Here is an 18,350-nt window from a genome sequence, read left to right as displayed (position 1 = left end):
GCATCTCTACTAATAGCTGGAATTAGTTCCTGTACCCCAGTTTATATACTATAGTTTTAGCAATTGAGATACATTGCCCAGTAATCTGTGTCTGCAAAACTCCGTCTTCCCTGTGATTGATATCTGCGCTGTCACAATATGGAGCTTGCTGAAAGCAGGTGCTGACTTCTCAGTCGTAAAATAAAATTTATTTCTACCTTATGCAAGGTTCTCACCCCTAAGTGTTCCAGATATTGCACAAAACCTTGCGTACCATAAATATTTGGCATGAAGCAGATTGTAGGTTGTAAAACGGAATTGCCCGGTACATATAAAGACACCCCATCTGCTCTCTCACCCGTCACTCTGCTATCTGTGCCTGTGGACATGAGACACGTTGTTGTCTGCTTGGAGGGATTTGTATCTGTGAACTAAAAAGACAGCTCGGTGGCCATTGTGTTGCTGATTTCAGATGCACTGGAGGCAGCAGAGTGACGGAGCCTGGTAGTCTGCATGCTAATAAGCACTGGGATTGTAGTCATTTTTCAGCACTGGGCGACTCTCCTCCTTATCACTAGTGGTAGCAGCAGACAGGAGGCCAATAGATTAACCAATTGCCATTTTTTTTACATGAACATTTCGTTTTACACATGTGTGATGGACATCTGATACGTTACAGCAGGGGTAGGCAACCTGCGGCTCTCCAGGTGTTGTGAAACTACAAATCCCAGCATGCCTTTCCATCTGCTGGTTATCTACTGGCAAAGCATGCTGGGACTTGTAGTTTCACAACATCTGGAGAGCCGCAGGTTGCCTACCCCTGCGTTACAGGAATGTGCAGCATGTATCCAGCTGTTAGAATGACTTGTTACAATGGGATCCGTTTCTGATCTTGAAATTAAGTACAGTTAATTGTTCTTTCCTCTAGCACTTGTGTGTTAGTATTGGCACTATAATGGCAACTACTGAGTATGAAAGGGATCTAGGAATCACTATTTCAGGTGACTTAAAGGCAGGTAAGCAATGTAACAAAACAATGAGGAAGGCAAGTCAGATGCTTGGCTGCATAGGGAGAGGAATCAGTAGCAGAAAGAAAGAAGTAATAATACCACTGTATAGGTCATTGGTACGGCCTCATCTAGATACTGTGTTCAGTTCTGGAGGCCGTATCTCCAGAAGGATATAAATACATTAGAGACTGTACAAAGAAGGGCAACTAATATGGTGCATGGCCTACAGCACAAAACTTACCCGGATAGACTAAAAGATCTTAATATTTATATGTTGGAGCAGAGAAGGGAAAGGGGGGACATGATGGAAACTTTCACATATATTAAGGGTTATAACAAGGTACAGGAGGGAAACATTCTACAAAGCAAGAGAAGTATTAGAACACGAGGACATGTACTGACACTGGGGGGAAGGAGGTTCAGAGGGAATGTGAGGAAAAATTACTTCACAGAAAGAGTAGTGGATATGTGGAATAGCCTCCCATCAGAGGTGGTAGAGGCTAATACAGTAGAGCGGTTTAAACATGCTTGGGATAGACATAAGGATTTCCTTACAAAGATTAAAAAACAAACAAGGTTTAAGGTTACCATAGGTTAATAAAAGAAATGAGCAGACTAGATGGTCCAAGCGGTTCTTATCTGCTGTCAAATTCTATGTATTTCCACTCCTGCCCCTTTGGTCACCAGTGTGCTACATTTAAATTGAACATTTGAGTCCCCCTTGCTGTGTAGGATCTATACAATCGAAATATTTAAACTACAACGCTCCCATAACCCTTCACCATCTATTCAGGCTCTGTACCACTGTGGTAATGTAGTAGATCGGGGACAGTTCTCTCTGCGGCCTCGTTAGACTTGTAGAACACTACTAGTATAATGCTCTATCAGTGAATATGGGAGACTACCACTATAATAGTGGACACTGGTATAATGGTGTGAATACACTACTGGTATAGTAATGGGCACTAATGATATAATGGACAGGGGGTGGGGGGGGGGTGTCCTGCCCATGTTGGGCACTGTTGGTCTAATGGTTGGACATTACTATGATTACATTGTGATATTTAGCAATTTCTATTTATACAGTCTCTTGCTGGCATGGGACAGACACAATATAATGCTTTCTTTGAATCAATATATTTTTTTTTTTTTTTAAATTGTATGTACATAAATATTTGGCCGAAAGTGACTTCTTTCTTTTTCTGCTTGTTTAGATCCGATTAAGACTGCTCAGGGCTCGCTGTCTCTCAAGGCTTATCGACTGACTCCGAAGCTGATGGAGATCTGCAAGGAGAAAGACTTCTCCGCGGAAGGGTACGTGTCTTGTCCGTGTGTATGGAGCGTGTGTTGAGTTGTGTAGGGTAAGCTGCAGAGAAAACGTTCAGTAATCTAAGATAAACCAATGTCTATGGAATCCAAGAATCCACTCTCCCCATGGACTTAAGTCCGTCCATACATTCCTAACATGGTATAATCACAGTAGACTAGAGCAGATACTCAGTCCTCAAGGGCTACTAACAGTTCCTGTTTTCTGGATTTCTTTAATCATACACAGGTCAGTTAATCTATTTGGCTGAGTTAGTAATTATCCCACCTGTTTGTACAGAAGGAAATCCAGAAAACATAAACGGTTAGTAGCCCTTGAGGACTGAGTTTCAACACCTCTGCTCTAGAGAGATGAAACATTAATCGCTTTAATGATACTAGTTTTAATATTTTATTTTTTTTTTATTTTTTTTTATCTTGTTTGTTATATACATTTTATATGTATAAATGGTGTCTATCTTCTCCCCCAGCACCTATTTCCCGGGTGCTCCGTCCGGCTGTGTTTACTTGCCCAACTGGATTTGGAGCCCAACAGAGTCCTATTATAACAGAATAAACAATTGTTCCTCCTATTAGAACAGACACTATGTGAGCACTACAGCCAGCAGTGTGTGTTAGACCACTGACCACCAGTCCTGGCAGGTGTGGGCAATAACCTCCAACATTTTTCATTACAACGGCCCCCACCCGGCTGCTCCTTAATGCCACCCGGCTGGCAGCATGTTCTGGGGAGAACACTAGGTGTATTGATTGGTCAATGGATCTTTTCGTCCTCGTTAATATTTCAAGCTAGTGATTACTGAAATCTAAGACCAGCAATAGAAATGGTCTCGGCAGAACGAATTATACACCAGTAAAACCTATAGGGGCTGTTTCCCCGATGTCTTTTTTTTTTTTTTGTCTGAATGTGGACCAGAAACCTTTGCAGCATTGTCGGGGGTCTCTTTAATGGAGCACTCTCATTACTGATATTTGTAGTAGGCCTTTTTAAATATACAATTGTGAAAATTATTAGTATTTTTTTTTTTTTTTTTTTTAGCAATTTGAGTTCCAGATGTTCTGGTCACTAATCATTTCTTTGTTTATCATCCACTGTAACTTGTCTCCTGCGCAGGCTGAAGAAGGCGAGCATCGCCTATGAGCACATGTTTGAAGAGGTTCCTATTGTCATCAAGAACTCGCATCTTATCAACGTGCTGATATGGGAGCTGGATAAGAAGGCGCCCGTGGCTGAGAAACACGAGCTCCTCAGTCTGTCCAGCAGGTGAGGACTGGTACATAGACTGTAACGTGTGTGTTATATATCTGTACCACGCTACAGCGTATGTAGTGCTCTGTAATACCCAGAGGTGTAGTCTAAGCGCAGTAGGAGGTGCTGGTCTTGTACAAAACACACCCATACAAGGTGAATCAGTCTGTTTGAGTTAACCCTATGTGCAATCTGCAGATAGATTTGAAAACCACTTTTTTAAAGATATCAGAGCTAGGCCTGGAATTTGAGCAATATATAAAAGTACTGTAAAACCGGTACAATATTTTACTTAAAGATTAATAATCATTTCACATTGTTTTGATAGTCATTATTCAGCTTACACAGTGTATTCAAATGAGTCTGGTATTTACAAAGGGGGGAAAACTTAATGAAATGATTGTTAAAAAGCTGTTTTGAAATTGCACCCTCTTTTGTAAATGTACTGACACTTGTGTATACCGTATGTGCTGACACTTGTGTATACCGTATGTGCTGACACTTGTGTATACCGTATGTGCTGACACTTGTGTATACCGTATGTGCTGACACTTGTGTATACCGTATGTGCTGACACTTGTGTATACCGTATGTGCTGACACTTGTGTATACCGTATGTGCTGACACTTGTGTATACCGTATGTGCTGACACTTGTGTATACCGTATGTGCTGACACTTGTGTATACCGTATGTGCGGACATCTAAACTTTCTAGGTGTTGGGAAGGTTTCCTGTATACAGTACTGTACACTTCCCTTCTCGCTCCACTGTCACTGCAAGTGTATTATCTAAATATTTGTGCGCACGATCTTATCGTTAAACAATCGATCTCCCATCATTTCCTGGCCACGCTCCCACCTTGTCACACAGACTCCTAGACATCACCTTGTTGTCTCTATTCCGTTCTTTGGCTGCTGGAAGGACGAGCTACCTCCAGAACGACGGCCAGCGTTACTGAGGGCCACAAACGTGTGTCCTGATTCATGAAAGGTTTTATACACTTGCTTAATAAAGGGACAGCCGTAGATCGGCCTATTATGCTTTCGCGGCGGTAGCGGATAATATTGCCGCTTGCCAAAGACGGTGACGTTTCAGATCTGGGAAATCAAAATCCTGCACAATGCGTATATTGAATTAAGTACTTACAGCCCTATGGAAGGAGACGCTATATATCATCTTATTGGCTCGGTAGAATGTCAGATTGTTGCTGTTTCCTCTGGAAGAAAACGTCTTACAAATGTAAACCCATAGCGAGAGGGACATTAGGCCGACCGTAACACTTCAGATGATCCGGTAACGTTATAAAACTGAGCTAATATAATGTCATGCTACACGCTATAAAGCTTTCCCGTCTGGATCTGTGTTGCTGGTTAATGCAGAACGTATGGCCTGTCTCTGTGCACTTATGGGGGCAGGATTACTCCTATGAAGGTAGACTTATTTTTTTTTTTCTTAAACTGTTATTCTACTGGGTCATGACATTTAATTGCAGACCTCCCCAGCAGCAGCGGAGTTAAGCATAGACTGTAAATTCCCTGTTGAACACCTCTTCATATATTCCCCCATTCCAAACGGCGTCTCCTCGATTTGCCAGGTTTATAGACGTTGTTCACACGTTCACTGTCTGCAACCACAGTTCTCGCTGCTCCCGACCAGCTGCCGTTCTGTGCAAGCGGGGAGAGGGCTGTCACAGTAACAGCGTAGTCTGCTGATGATTATGTAAATGGTCTGAGAGGAGAGAGGACTGGAGAGTGATACCAGCCTGCGTGGACATGTGAATGTATACTGTCAAATCTTTGCATAAACCATGAGGTCATCTGATTATGCTATCTGTGTAGAGAATAATTATTTTTCCTCTGTTCATAAATAGTAGTGTGCATGTGTGTGTGTGTATATGTGTGTATGTCTGTGTACTTACACACACACAATACATCTTCATTTATTTATATAGCGCCACTAATTCCGCAGCGCTGTACAGAGAACTCATTCACATCAGTCCCTGCCCCATTGGAGCTTACAGTCTAAATTCCCTAATATAGACACATAGACAAACACAGAGACAGACAGGCAGGGAGACACTAGGGTCAATTTTGATAGCAGCCAATTAACCTACCAGCATGTTTTTGGAGTCTGGGAGGAAACCGGAGCACCCGGAGGAAACCCACGCAAACACGGGGAGAACTTACAAACTCCACACAGATAAGGCCATGGTCAGGAATCAAACTCATGACCCCAGTGCTGTGAGGCAGAAGTGCTAACCACCAGGCCACTGTGCTGCCCACAGTACTGTGTAAAAGTTTTAGACAGGTGTGGAAGAAATACGGCAAACTAAGAATGCTTTAGAAATAGAAGTGTTAATAGTTAATTTTGATCAATTAACAAAATGCAAAGTGAATGAACAGAAGAGAAATCTAAATCAAATCACTATTTGGTGTAACCACCCTTTGCCCTCAAAGCACCATCAATGCATCAATTCTTCTAGGTACACTTCACACAGTTTTGAAGGAACTCTGCAGGGAGGTTGTTCCAAACATCTTGGAGAACTACCCACAGATCGTCCATAGATGTAGGCTTGCTCAAATCCTTCTGTCTACATGTAATCCCAGACAGACTGCATGATGTTGAGATCTGGGCTCTGTGGGGGCCATATCATCACTTCCAGGACTCCTTGTTCTTCTTTATGAATAAGATAGTTATTAATGACATTGGCTGTATGTATGGGATCCTTGTCCTGCTGCAGAATAAAGGAGCCAATCAGACGCCTCCCTGATGGTATCGCATGATGGATAACTACCTGCCTGTATTTCTCAGCATTGAGGACACCATTAATCCTGACCAAATCCCCAACTCCATTTGCTAAAATGTAGACCCAAACTTGCAAGGAACCTCCACCATGCTTCACTGGTGCCTGCAGACACTCATTGATTGTCAAGAATAGAACAGCCGTGTATAAATGATTTACTCTGCTGCAGAGTAGTTTTACATTCACCAATCCTACGTCCTACGTGTAATCATGGACTACTTTCAGAATGAGTCGTGTGACTGTTCTCCAGAAGTAGTCCCAGCCATGAAAAAGTTGCTAATCCTCTACAATAATTTAATAGTGAGTGAAAATGATTTTTAAAACACTTGAGAAAAAAGTTGTCACTTATAGCAACAGAGAGCAGGAAACTTGTGCTGTATAGTGTTCAATATTAAATTGTATTTGCAGGTATGTAAACGTATAACTTGGGAGCAGACCTTCCTGGTAACAAACAGTTATTTTTATTCAGCCTTTATACAGCCACTTCATATTGAAGTGATGTTTGGTGGAGTAGCAGTGTCCCTTGTTTTTATAGGACACATTTAAGATCTATGGAAACATGGCCCGTGCACTTGGATCGCTCGCACTTATCAGTTACTTCATGTCTCGCCCCACATCTGTTTTAGTTATCGGGTTCCAGGCCCCGGTTACCCTGCCAACGGGAGCAAACATCGCATTACCACAACTTCTAACAATAACTCCCTGTTCCACAGATTCATATAAAATCCGCTCATGCAAGTCATTTTCTTTCATAGTGTGAGCGTCGTAAAATAAGGAGAAAAAAAAATAGTGATCTATGGCTGCGGTACACAAGGGGAATGTCTGAGTTCTCCGTTCAGGGCCCGCAGCTTGTTGTACCTTGTCACTGTGTTCCTGACAGACGATGCTGCGTAGTAAATGTTAGACTGCACTACGGAGGACGGGTAAACGGGCAGCGGAGAAGACACAAATCCTCGGAGCAGATCGGTCAGCGCGGCCGGCAGCCTCGTCTCTTAAGTCATCTGTGTTCAGAGTTATGGCAGAGACCGTGCTTGTGTCAGGCCTGCTGTAACTTCATTTCACCTTCATATTTTTTGCCGCACACTTGATTACTAATTATACGTTTTAGTAGATAAAAATCCCCTTCTTAAAATGAATATAGGTGTTGATGGGTCCACACACTTTCCAGGGGCCCTGCACAGCGGGGCACACAATAGAGCAATTTAATTACGTGCTCGCACAACGTTTCACAGCATATAATGTACTAGCAAGTAATGCAATTAAAAGACTTGCGATTGAAAACGGGACTTCATTTTGCTCATTTTTAAGGTGCGAGGCAGCACACAACTAATTGAATCCCCCCTTATGGCGTAGATTTAGCAAACCTTTTAAAAATCGGAAATGTGCCCATAGGAACCAATCGGATCCTAGCTATCATTTTCTATAGTGTACTAGATTTATGATGGGTAGAATCTAATTGATTGCTATGGGCAACACCTCCACTTTTCCTTTTTACTCTCAAAAGTTTGAAAAATCTCTCAAAGTTTCCTGATTTTCAGTACCTCAAATGTTGGGAGGTGTGCACTAGTATTAAATGTCACAACTGCTGCTTTAGGCGTGAGCTAAGATATTATTGAAGATACAAAATGGCAGTAAGGATGCATTCTACATAACATAGTAACATAGTAACATAGTTGATGAGGTTGAAAAAAGACACCAGTCCATCAAGTTCAACCTATTTTGGATCTCCTGCGATCCTGCACTTATATTTGAAATTAATCCAGAGTAAGCAACCGCCCATCTGTTTCAATTTTGAAAATCCCCCCAGACTCAATATTGCAATCCAATTTTTACCCTATATCCACTACTATCCTTTATTTTAAATTAACGGTCGTATCCCTGGATACACCTTTCCGCTAAAAATTTGTCTAACCCTTTCTTAAACATATCTATTGAATCTGCCATCACAACCTTCCCTGGCAATGAATTCCATATCTTGACTGCCCTTACTGTAAAGAACCCCTTCCTTTGCTGGTTGTGAAATTTCCTCTCCTCTTGAGTTATCCACAAAATGGCCGCCGTCACGCTGTAGTTGACAGGTCCAATCTTTGGTACATGGTATTGAAAGCTCATTTATATCAAGAATAATGTAGATGCTGCAAGGCCTATAAGAAAAACATGGCTGCTCGTGCAGGAGATGTCATTATCACAGGGTTATTAAATAACTGCCAGACCAGCGTATTCTTAATGGATTTTGAATTACATGAGCTATCTGTGGACGACATTTTGTTTTACCTCATGTGACCAATGGCAACTCACATAGTATAATATTTATTGCTCACTAAGTGCAATATATACAGAAAGATAAATGGAAAATCTATCCCGTTTTGATGGACCTTCCCCTCAGGGCAGATCATTGTTTATGTATATCCCAAAAGTCCCACTTCTGGAGACACATTGTCCCATTTTTGGATGAGCTGTATAAACCTGCTTGGACAGACTCCTCAGTTGGCTCTCGAAATGATCTGTTTGGCTCCTAAATTTCTTATAGCACCCACCCTGTATATTATGTGTTTCGGTCCTTTCCAGGTGTTCACAGCTGGTGTATAGTAAGCTGCTTTTTTTTTTTTCCTCTCTGGTCATTTCAGCTTTTGGCACCACCGTTTATACAATAAGTCTAAAGGCAGACGTTTGTGCTTTATTCTGTAACAAAAGTTTGCATAATATTTTTATGCGCTTATGAGTAGAGATTGCTGTTAATTTTTTTTTTTTTTAAATTGCATCTTCTCCTGAATCCCCAGCTTTACAGCACTAAGTCAGGATAGATTAAATGTTATATAAAGCTATTATATAGCCACAGTCGGAGGATACGTACAGCCTTCTAAACACGCAGCAGACTCCCAAGAAATGGAGTACCTGGCGTCACATTTGAATGCAGTATAGATATTTGAATACCTAATGACAGGCTGCTATCGTTACATGTGGTATCTGCACTACTGTGCTAGCAGTGCAAGTTATAATGTGGGCAGTGTCTGATTTGAAAAGAATTGAACCACAATTATTGGCAAAAAATAACGCCGTCTTTATATTTATATATCATTTAGACTTTTAGGGACAGGCTAATGTCTGGTCCACATCAAATACATCTTCCCCTGTGGACAAGGTTGAACGCTAAATGTTTTTAGTGTATTCCTGATTGTAGAGTTTATTCCAGCTTATCATCGTTCGTCACTATGTTTAAGGAGATGAAAAACGTTTTTGTGTCACTGCGGAGTTTAAGCTGAGAGGTTAATGACCTGCAGAAAAAGCCACAGTCCTTAATACGTTTTATCTTCCACAAGTATCTGTGGTCCACATGCTTGAAAACCACTCAAGGAGTAAGATGTTGGGCGGCTGTCGTGCCGAGTGGTTCATCTCTGCTTCAGTATTCGGTGCAGTGGTTACGTACACGGTGGTTAATCAATGTTTTAGCTGTTCTCCATTTTGTCGAGTGCTCTTTAGTGTGTGAGGACAGTCGCCTCCCAAGTACCTGACTGTAATCACCGGCTCTGTGAATGACCACCAGGTATTCCTGAATCCTAACTCCCCTGTTTCTTTCCCTGTACAGTAATCATCTGGAAAAGAGCATTCAGCTTCTCATGGACAGGGTGGATGAGATGAGTCAGGATATTGTGAAATTCAACACGTACCTGAGGAATGCCAGCAAGCAGACACAACAGAAGCACCAGGTAAGTTCCCAGAAGGAACACGTTTTACTAGTCCGCAGCCCTCCGCTTGCAGTAGTAAAGCAATAAGATGGAAAACCTCTTCCGATTTAAGTGATTTGATGGTAAATAAGAAATAGTCAGCATTATTCAATCATGAATAATGCAGTGATAGAGAGCATCAGAATAACCCTACAGGAAGAGGGAGGTTCAGTGAGCCACGCGGTGCTGTAGGAACCTCACACAATGGGATGTTGTGAGAAAGTGAGTAATGTTTTCTGGACCGTTGGGATATTTGTGCGCAAAGAGAACGCGCATGGTTTGCGGCTCATTGGAAGCGGTAAGAGGCATAAGGGGTGATTCAAAGGCTTGATTGGTATTGGAGACTTGTCATTGAAAAGAATTGGTTTTTATTTTATTGTATATTTTTTTTTGTATGTTAATAAATTCAACCCGGCTGTTTCACCCACAGTGGAAGTTATATTTCTTTCTAAATACTGCACTGTTCTTGGTTGTCAATTTTGGAGTAGGAATTAGTGACATTATGGAGGTCCAATAGTCTTCGGAGCATTGGGTCAGGCTACAATATGGCCGCCTTCACTAGGGACATTCTTATAATCTATTCTACAGGTTATTGGGTAGACTACGTGGTTTCCATAGCAACCAATCACATTCAAACAAATTGTTCCAGTATTGATTAGAAAACCAAACATTAGGTTGCTATGTTCATCACCCCCCTGTACCCTGTAGTATACGTTCCATAAATGTCCCCGCTGTAGGTTAGATGACACTTTCACTAAAGCTTAAGTAACACAGGTCTGTATCAATTACTAGATACATGGCTTTGTATCATTGAAAAATATTTTCATCAATTTTGAGAGCATAACCTTCATTTATAATAGTTGTGGTTTTTTGGGGGTTTTTTTGTGTGTATAATAAAAATTTAGCTACAACAGAGTTCAGTTCTCTATCCTTTGGTGTTCTCGTATAAACTCTGTTCACAAAATGCACCAAAAAGAAAAATGGCGATTTTTTACGTTATTTGCAGTATGTGACTTGTGTATTATAACAAGACGCTCTCATTTGGAGAAGTAGGAAGTTTAGGGGGTGGATGGACCCATTGAAATAGTGGGGCGTAGAAAGTTACAGTTGACTCTCCAGATTGCAAATTTGAAATATTACGATTATTATTTCTGAATATCTTCATTAATCCAGACATCTCCGTCCTCCCCTCGTCATCTCGCCAGTAGAACATAAACTTTCTTTTAGGATTTCACGCAGGTAAACAACCCCCTTTAACGGCACTTACGAGACCAGCGAAACTGCGGCCGTTAAATATGTTTACACGGTTATCTTGCAGAATTTCGCTCAGAAGAATAGAATTTTATCATATGCAGCCGTTCAAGCTTCATTTATTTCTAACTGTTCTGGTTTATTACAACATCGTTATTATTCCCGACATCAGTCTGCTTAATCCGTCTTTGTTTCAGAGAAGTTCATACCAATAGCAAACTTGTATTTTCGTTTTATTTGAAATAGCAGTTATAAGAGAGGTTCGTTCTGTCATCTAAATACCAACTGCATAGGAAAACCGAGGTGGGGGGGCGTGGGGTTCCTAGTGCCTGGAAACCCCCCTCCAAGCCTGGGGCACTGTATAATTGAGGTGGCCCGACCCTGCTCCCGCTTCACACGGCTCTGCTTGAAAAAGAAGAGCTGCGTGCACCTAACAGTAGTGCACGCAGCATTACCCATGTATATTATGGGGATAGGAAGAGATGGAGAGCAGCCAAGTACTGTCTAAAATTATATCCACACCCCCATGCATGGTGGTCACGCCCACTGGCGGAGTGGTGTGTAAACCCCCCTCTACAAATGCTGCGTTTGCCCCTTTACCGTACAGCAAACTCCTATTAGACCTTTTTGTTCTTACCTTTAAAGGCACTGTAGCATCTAGATATAAATTTTTATTTTTTCATGGCACTTGGGAATGTAGATATGAGACACAGTGGTGTTAATATCTGTTTTTGGCTATGATCTAGCTCTGGGGGTTGTGTGTTGTGCTGCTTTACCTTGTTCCCGATCATATTTTTGGTTAGTGACCTAGCCACGCCCCTCCATGAGGTCATACCACTGTAATGATGTCACCCATCCTTTTGCTGCTAGGCCACACGCCTATTGCTGTAAGAGTAGTATCACTCCTCAATGAGCTGAGGGGTCTGTTGCAGATAAATAAAAAAAAAGTTAATTGAAAGAGAAGGGAAACAACAGCAACTGCACTGTACAGCGAGCTCAGCAAGCAGACTTGCTAGCACCATCATAGAAACCAAGAAATGCACATTAGCAAGAATATTTATGTATGCATCCCTTTAATATTATACATTACTGCAATGAAAATGAATAGTCAGTGTCTTTAGAGTCCATAATTTTGTTAGCGCATTTGAGCGGCTGATACACAATGTTACATAGATATTTATGAAAACTGATAGACAGGAAATAGAGCTGTAACGAATAACAGATTAATGATACGTTTCTGGTCCAGTTTACAACCTGCATGGAAATGTCTTTGTAAGGTAATTCAGCATTAAATCATATCCATAGGATAGGAAATACTGCGCTGTATAATGCTTCATATAATAATCTGCCATCTGCGACGTGTAATAAATAGACATTAATACTGAGCATCGCAGACCAGGTGCCGGGGAGAGCCCCCCCAGGTCCTCGTACAGCCAATTTCTAATGGCTAGTCCCTGTCGCAGGCACGTACATCCTCAGTATTTCCTGCAATAACTCCTATCGCCTCCATTGGCCAGTGTGCAAATAATAAGCATTTATGTGAAGCTGCGAAGCACAGCCGCCCAGCATCCCTCCAGGAGTAAAGTACATTTAAATCATTATTGAGAGTAATTAAAAGATCAAACTTAATTTTGTGAGAGGTGAGGAACCCGTTTTACTGCTCTGTTAGCTGGAAGATCGAAGTCAGGCACTGATATTACCTGTTACTGCTGGCTGGAAGGCTTCACGGAAGCCCTCGTATAGTATCAAATATTTATTTTAAATCTAAAGCAAAATAGATATTGAGGTTTCATAAACTAAAATGATTTTTCTTTCTTTGGTCAGGCTTTCATTAGTCATGGATAGATCGCCTTAATTGTTTTTTCTTGTTTATAGAGAATTGTTTTAAAAAAAACAAAAAACGTTCTACAGGTAACCGTGGAAGCAGCGCTGTTGCACAAAGCAACCAATCAACCGTTTGCTTTCATGTTCTAAACCCTGCTTATTGGTTTCTACGAACGCCTCCTTTTGTATTGTTCCCTGATTGACAAATGGCCCTTGTACAGCGTCACTTTAATTTCAGTACTATATATTATAAACCAGCTCCATACGAATTGTTTCCCTTCCTCCGCTAGTAGACGTGCAAGGTTCTGATTCACGGGGCCAACGTTGTCCAATGGTTAGTCGCCCCCTCCAGGCATCCTTAACCTCTCCCGGCTGATGGTCATTGAAAAGCCAGCTAAGCAAGTGTCTTATCACTTCTGTTTCTGGAAAGTGATCAGACCTTTGTTTGTGTCTCCACTTTTCAGTTTTCGGTTTAGATTTTTCCTTTTTTTTTTAGGTGTATCCTGTATATATTTTGATGATTAATATTTTAAGCTTTGAACATAAACGGTAGAAATAATGCAATTGTCTTCCCTTTCAGTATGTTCAAAGGCGGCAGCAAGAAAACATTCAGCGGCAGAGTCGCGGAGAGCCGTCACTGCCCGAGGAAGACGTCAATAAACTATTTAAGGCTCCCATGCCGCCACCTAGAATGGATTCACTCCTCATTGCAGGTAAGGGCTCCTGCGAGACACTGAAAACTGTGCAAATAACATGTGACCCATAAGTGGCCTTGATGGGGTCACCTAAATGTGAGATAAACAGGATAGGTGACCAACAACAAATAATCTGATCAAGAGGTACAACCTGGACATTGACTTCTTTCTTTTCTATTCTTTTTTTGTTGTTTGTTTTGGACGTTACAGGTAACAATCAATGCTATTCCTGTAACCAGAATTATTCACTCCCAGGGGGGTAAATGTATCAAGCTGAGAGTTTTTTGGCGGGTTTGAAAAGCCAATCAGATTCTAGCTATCATTTATTTAGTACATTCTATAAAATAACTAGAATCTGATTGGTTGCTATAGGCAACATCTCCACTTTTCAAACTCAGCTTGATACATTTACCCCCCCCCGGTCCTGTGAAATGTGGAATTGGCTCACACTTGTCTGTACCAAATACATATTCTTTATTTTACAGCCTGGGCATAGCCAGGAATGGACCTAAAACACTTTATGTTGACACCATTTGAAACTCTCAAACTCCCCTGACATTCCCTCTTCCCTAGCAATGTCTGTATCTCGTTCTTCAACAGTCAGGCAAATATCTCTTACTGTCCCGTCCTGCACCCAAATAAAGCACGTTACTAACACTGGCTACATTTAGCCCCGTCCTGATCGCCACAATATTCAAGGCCTCCCAACCTCATTGCAGATAATGGTTAAGGAGACTGCAGGGTCACTTTAAATAAAAGCTCTCTGAATATACAGCGCTCGTGAGTTTTAAAACATCAATCCCCTTTTGGATTTGATTTTTTTTTCTTACCGAGCTGCTGCTGGCGATTGCTGATCATTGCTCTGGACTGTCTTCCATGTCTTTATGGAATGCATTCCGCAAAATATACTACTTATTAGAGCCATATATTCCCTCCATCTCCATGTCTTGTATAAGTGGAGTATTGCAGATTACACTCCGCGATCCTCTGTAAGGTTTAGGATTCATTTTCTACTTGGATAGTCGCTGCCGTCCGCCTAGTTCACACCGGGATCTTTATTATTTATTATTTTTTTAATAATGGCAATTTACATTCTGCTAGAATTCTAAAACAGATTTAAGCTACAGAGGATTTCTTAGTTGTGCACAAGGTAAAGCAAATACAGCAGAATCTATTCTCTGCGCATCGTGTGCACTTGTGAGACCCTGGGATACAGTACCAGTGAAATCAATTTTTGTGCTGTAATTACTTTGTGTATTTACATTCCAGACACTGTTAAATCTCATACGCAGAACCTCGTCTATGTACATGTGAACTGCAAGTGGAGCGAGGTTGTTTGCTTGGCAATGCCATTAATACATTACATGGTCTAATTCTCGTTAACAAAAAGTTATGTTCCGAATTATGCCTGCTCCTCGTAAAGTAAGATGACCGTAAAGCAGTGGTCAGGGAACAGGGGTAAATTACCCCAAATGGGGTAAAAATGAAATTCCTGGTGGTAATTCTGCCGATTCACTTGCTGTCAGTTGGATTGTAGACCCCTTTAAATGTGAAATTGCTGTTGTACCAGAAGAGCCTCAAGGGTTGGCAGAGGCACTTCTTGAGCTTCGATGCAATAATGAAGCAAGTATTGCATTTGAAAACAAAGCAGATCTGTCATATTTTTGGATGTCAACAGCTGCAAAGGCATCAAAATTGTACATGAGGCAGTCAAAAAGTTGTTGCCTTTTGCAACTTAACATAAAAACAAAGCTGAGAAATTGATTGGACGCTGAAGACTGTATCCAAGTTCCTCTGAATTCAAAATGCCCCAATATTGATGTTCTTGTATCAAAAATGAAGCAACATCATTTCTCCAAAACCTGAAGTTTTGAAGTTGAAGCTTTCAAAGAAATTTTGAATAGATTCAATACAATTTTGAATTCCAATAATTAATAATATATGATTTCCTTCCTTTCAAATCAAGGGGGTAATGTCAGCATATCTAAATATATTTTGGGGTAAAAGGTAAAAAAGTTACCTGACCCATGCCGTAAAGTTATAATATATTGGTATGCAAGTTCCATTTTGATTTTATAAAAAAAAAAGCCACACTAAATAGAGTAAACTATAAAAAGTTTGGTGTTGCGAAACCCTTGCAAATGAAACATAATTGTTATATCTTATTTAACTTCCCAGTATTTGCCTTGTCTCGTTTTTTGCGGCTGATCCGATATCTGAGAATGCAGCTTATCTACTCAATAGGAACTAGCACCTGATGAATGTTGTTTCCATGACATCACTAGTTCCTGGCGAAATAGATTGCGTTCTCATGGATAGTGATTCAGCTGACACTGTAAGCGATGGTTACATTGTAATGAGTCTGCTTACGGAATTAAATAATGATCACGTTATTCCCCTTAGACAGTTGCAGCATAAACATATTGCAGAATATAGAATACATATTAACAGACTTTTATTTATCTTTTTTATTTATTTTAAAGATGATCGCTTTCAGAAACCCAGTTTATCCTTATAGACCTGGATAAAGTTTGATCCTTTCTCTCTGCAAGGTAGAAATTGGATCCTAGTTTGCTAAACTGCTAAAATAAGGATAGGTTTGGAAAGCAGAAGAAACGTTACAAGGAGTCTTACTCAAAGAATTCTCCTTGTGACATCATCCTAAATGTATATACAAATCAGTGGTAATTGCTAGCAACTGTCTCCACTTACTGGAAAACTTACCTCATTGTGCTGACTTCATATGGTAATCTGGAGACAATGATGTCACAGGTTCAAGATCAACAACCGTTGTCCCCTCCAGACCACTTATACTTAGTTACATTATAGTAAGGATGAAACGCGCGTCTTTATCTAACAAGTTCAATGTTTCAGAAGTTCTGATTCAGTTAAACGAGAAGAAGGCGAAATTAAACAGTCAGTGTGACCATTGTCAAGTATAACCTCACAAGGAGGGGGGCTTCCTTCCTGACCCCAAAAATTACAGTCCCATAAAATCCTGTGATTGATCACCCCTACAGAATCCTTTAATAATTCTAGCTACAAATCCACAGCTTACAGTAAAGTACCTCTTCTGTGTGGGTCAAATCCTCTTCTGTTCACACTTGGTGACCCCATGTCATTTAGATAACCTATGGTACAAAAAGTTTGATGGCAAAGTCTTTGTATTGACCTTGAATATATCTATAAATATTAAGTCCTCCCTAACGTGCATTTATTCTAAAGTAACGTTATAGTTTGTCATTTATTAACCTATATTATAATTTGTTCTTTCTGTTTTGGAGTTAGACTTGTTATCTCACCTCTGTTTCTCATCTTGAATCTTTGCTCACCTGATTTCCTTATATAATTTGCTATATTTCTTGCATTTCCATAATGTATTTTCTCAGACCTTTTTGAAGTGCTTTATTTTAACCTCATCACCTCCAATGCAAAACTCCTGTACGAAAAGTTTTATTTAGCTGCGAGTGAGATGTTGCCGTACTGTGATCTGTATTACCTCCACGCACCCTCACCTGTGCATCAGATAGGATATCTGTTCATGCGAAAGATAGTTGCCTGTTTAAATAAATACAGATTGTCTTCCTTTGCCATTAACACAATGTATATCCATATAGTGAAAATCGCCCTCGAGAAAGATCACATTTTTCTTGTTGCTATTCTGTGCTAGTTGGTCTTATTGTAGATATCAATCAATACTTTACTGATGTCTTTTCTCAAAATATACAGTGTCATAATCGATATCGATCGCTCTGTCTCGATATCGATCGCTCTGTCTCGATATCGATCGCTCTGTCTCGATATCGATCGCTACATCTTCTGCCTCACCTCTCTGCCTTGCCCTTCACTGGCTTCCTTTCCCCTACCGTATCCTGTTCAAACTTCTTACTCTGACCTACAAGGCCCACTCTACTGCCCCCTATATCTCCAATCTCCTCTCCATCCACACTCCTGCCCGGTCCCTGCGTTCGACCAATGACCGTCGCCTCTCCTCCACTCTGATCACCTCTTCCCACTCCAGAATTCAAGACTTCTCCCGAGCTGCCCCTCTGCATTGGAATGACCTCCCACGCTCCATCCGTTTGTCCCCTAACCTGTGCTCCTTCAAACGGGCACTCAAAACCATCTCTTCCTTAAAGCCTACCAGCCTTCCACCTAACCCTCTCTATGCTCGATCTCATCTCCTGGCTCCTCCTCTGTAGAGTTGAGCGCTTGCTCCCCTCTTCTGACTCCGTTTGTGCCGGCTGTCTGTTTCCCCTCCCTTTAGGATGTAAGCTCTTATGAGCAGGGCCCTTCTCCCGCCGGTCTCTCTACCTTCTCTTCTGCTCCAACTCCATTATATTTGCTTTGCCTGGAGTCTCTGAAGTCTTGGTATTACTCGTTTATTGTTCTGTACTGTTATTCCCTGTACTGTCCATTGTTTGTACTGTGTTCGGCGCTGCGGAAACCTTGTGGCGCCTTATAAATAAATAAATAATAATACATCAT

At 41.0% G+C, this 18,350-nt stretch overlaps 1 protein-coding gene across 1 annotated transcript in view; it reads left to right on the top strand.

The window, feature by feature from the left end:
* The window catches only part of EIF3H (eukaryotic translation initiation factor 3 subunit H), a 105,286-nt gene that overhangs the window by 86,034 nt on the left and 902 nt on the right, over nucleotides 1-18,350 (top strand). Inside the window, exons 4-7 of the mRNA XM_075213984.1 lie at nucleotides 2,204-2,303; nucleotides 3,430-3,579; nucleotides 9,954-10,074; nucleotides 13,748-13,880. Of these exons, the coding sequence (XP_075070085.1) occupies nucleotides 2,204-2,303; nucleotides 3,430-3,579; nucleotides 9,954-10,074; nucleotides 13,748-13,880 (504 nt within the window). The remainder of the gene's footprint in view (nucleotides 1-2,203; nucleotides 2,304-3,429; nucleotides 3,580-9,953; nucleotides 10,075-13,747; nucleotides 13,881-18,350) is intronic.

This window comes from Mixophyes fleayi, chromosome 5, assembly GCF_038048845.1.
Source record: "Mixophyes fleayi isolate aMixFle1 chromosome 5, aMixFle1.hap1, whole genome shotgun sequence".
Lineage (NCBI taxonomy): Eukaryota > Metazoa > Chordata > Amphibia > Anura > Limnodynastidae > Mixophyes > Mixophyes fleayi.
Note: the sequence above shows the minus strand (reverse complement) of the source record. Positions and strands in the feature narration are given on the sequence as shown.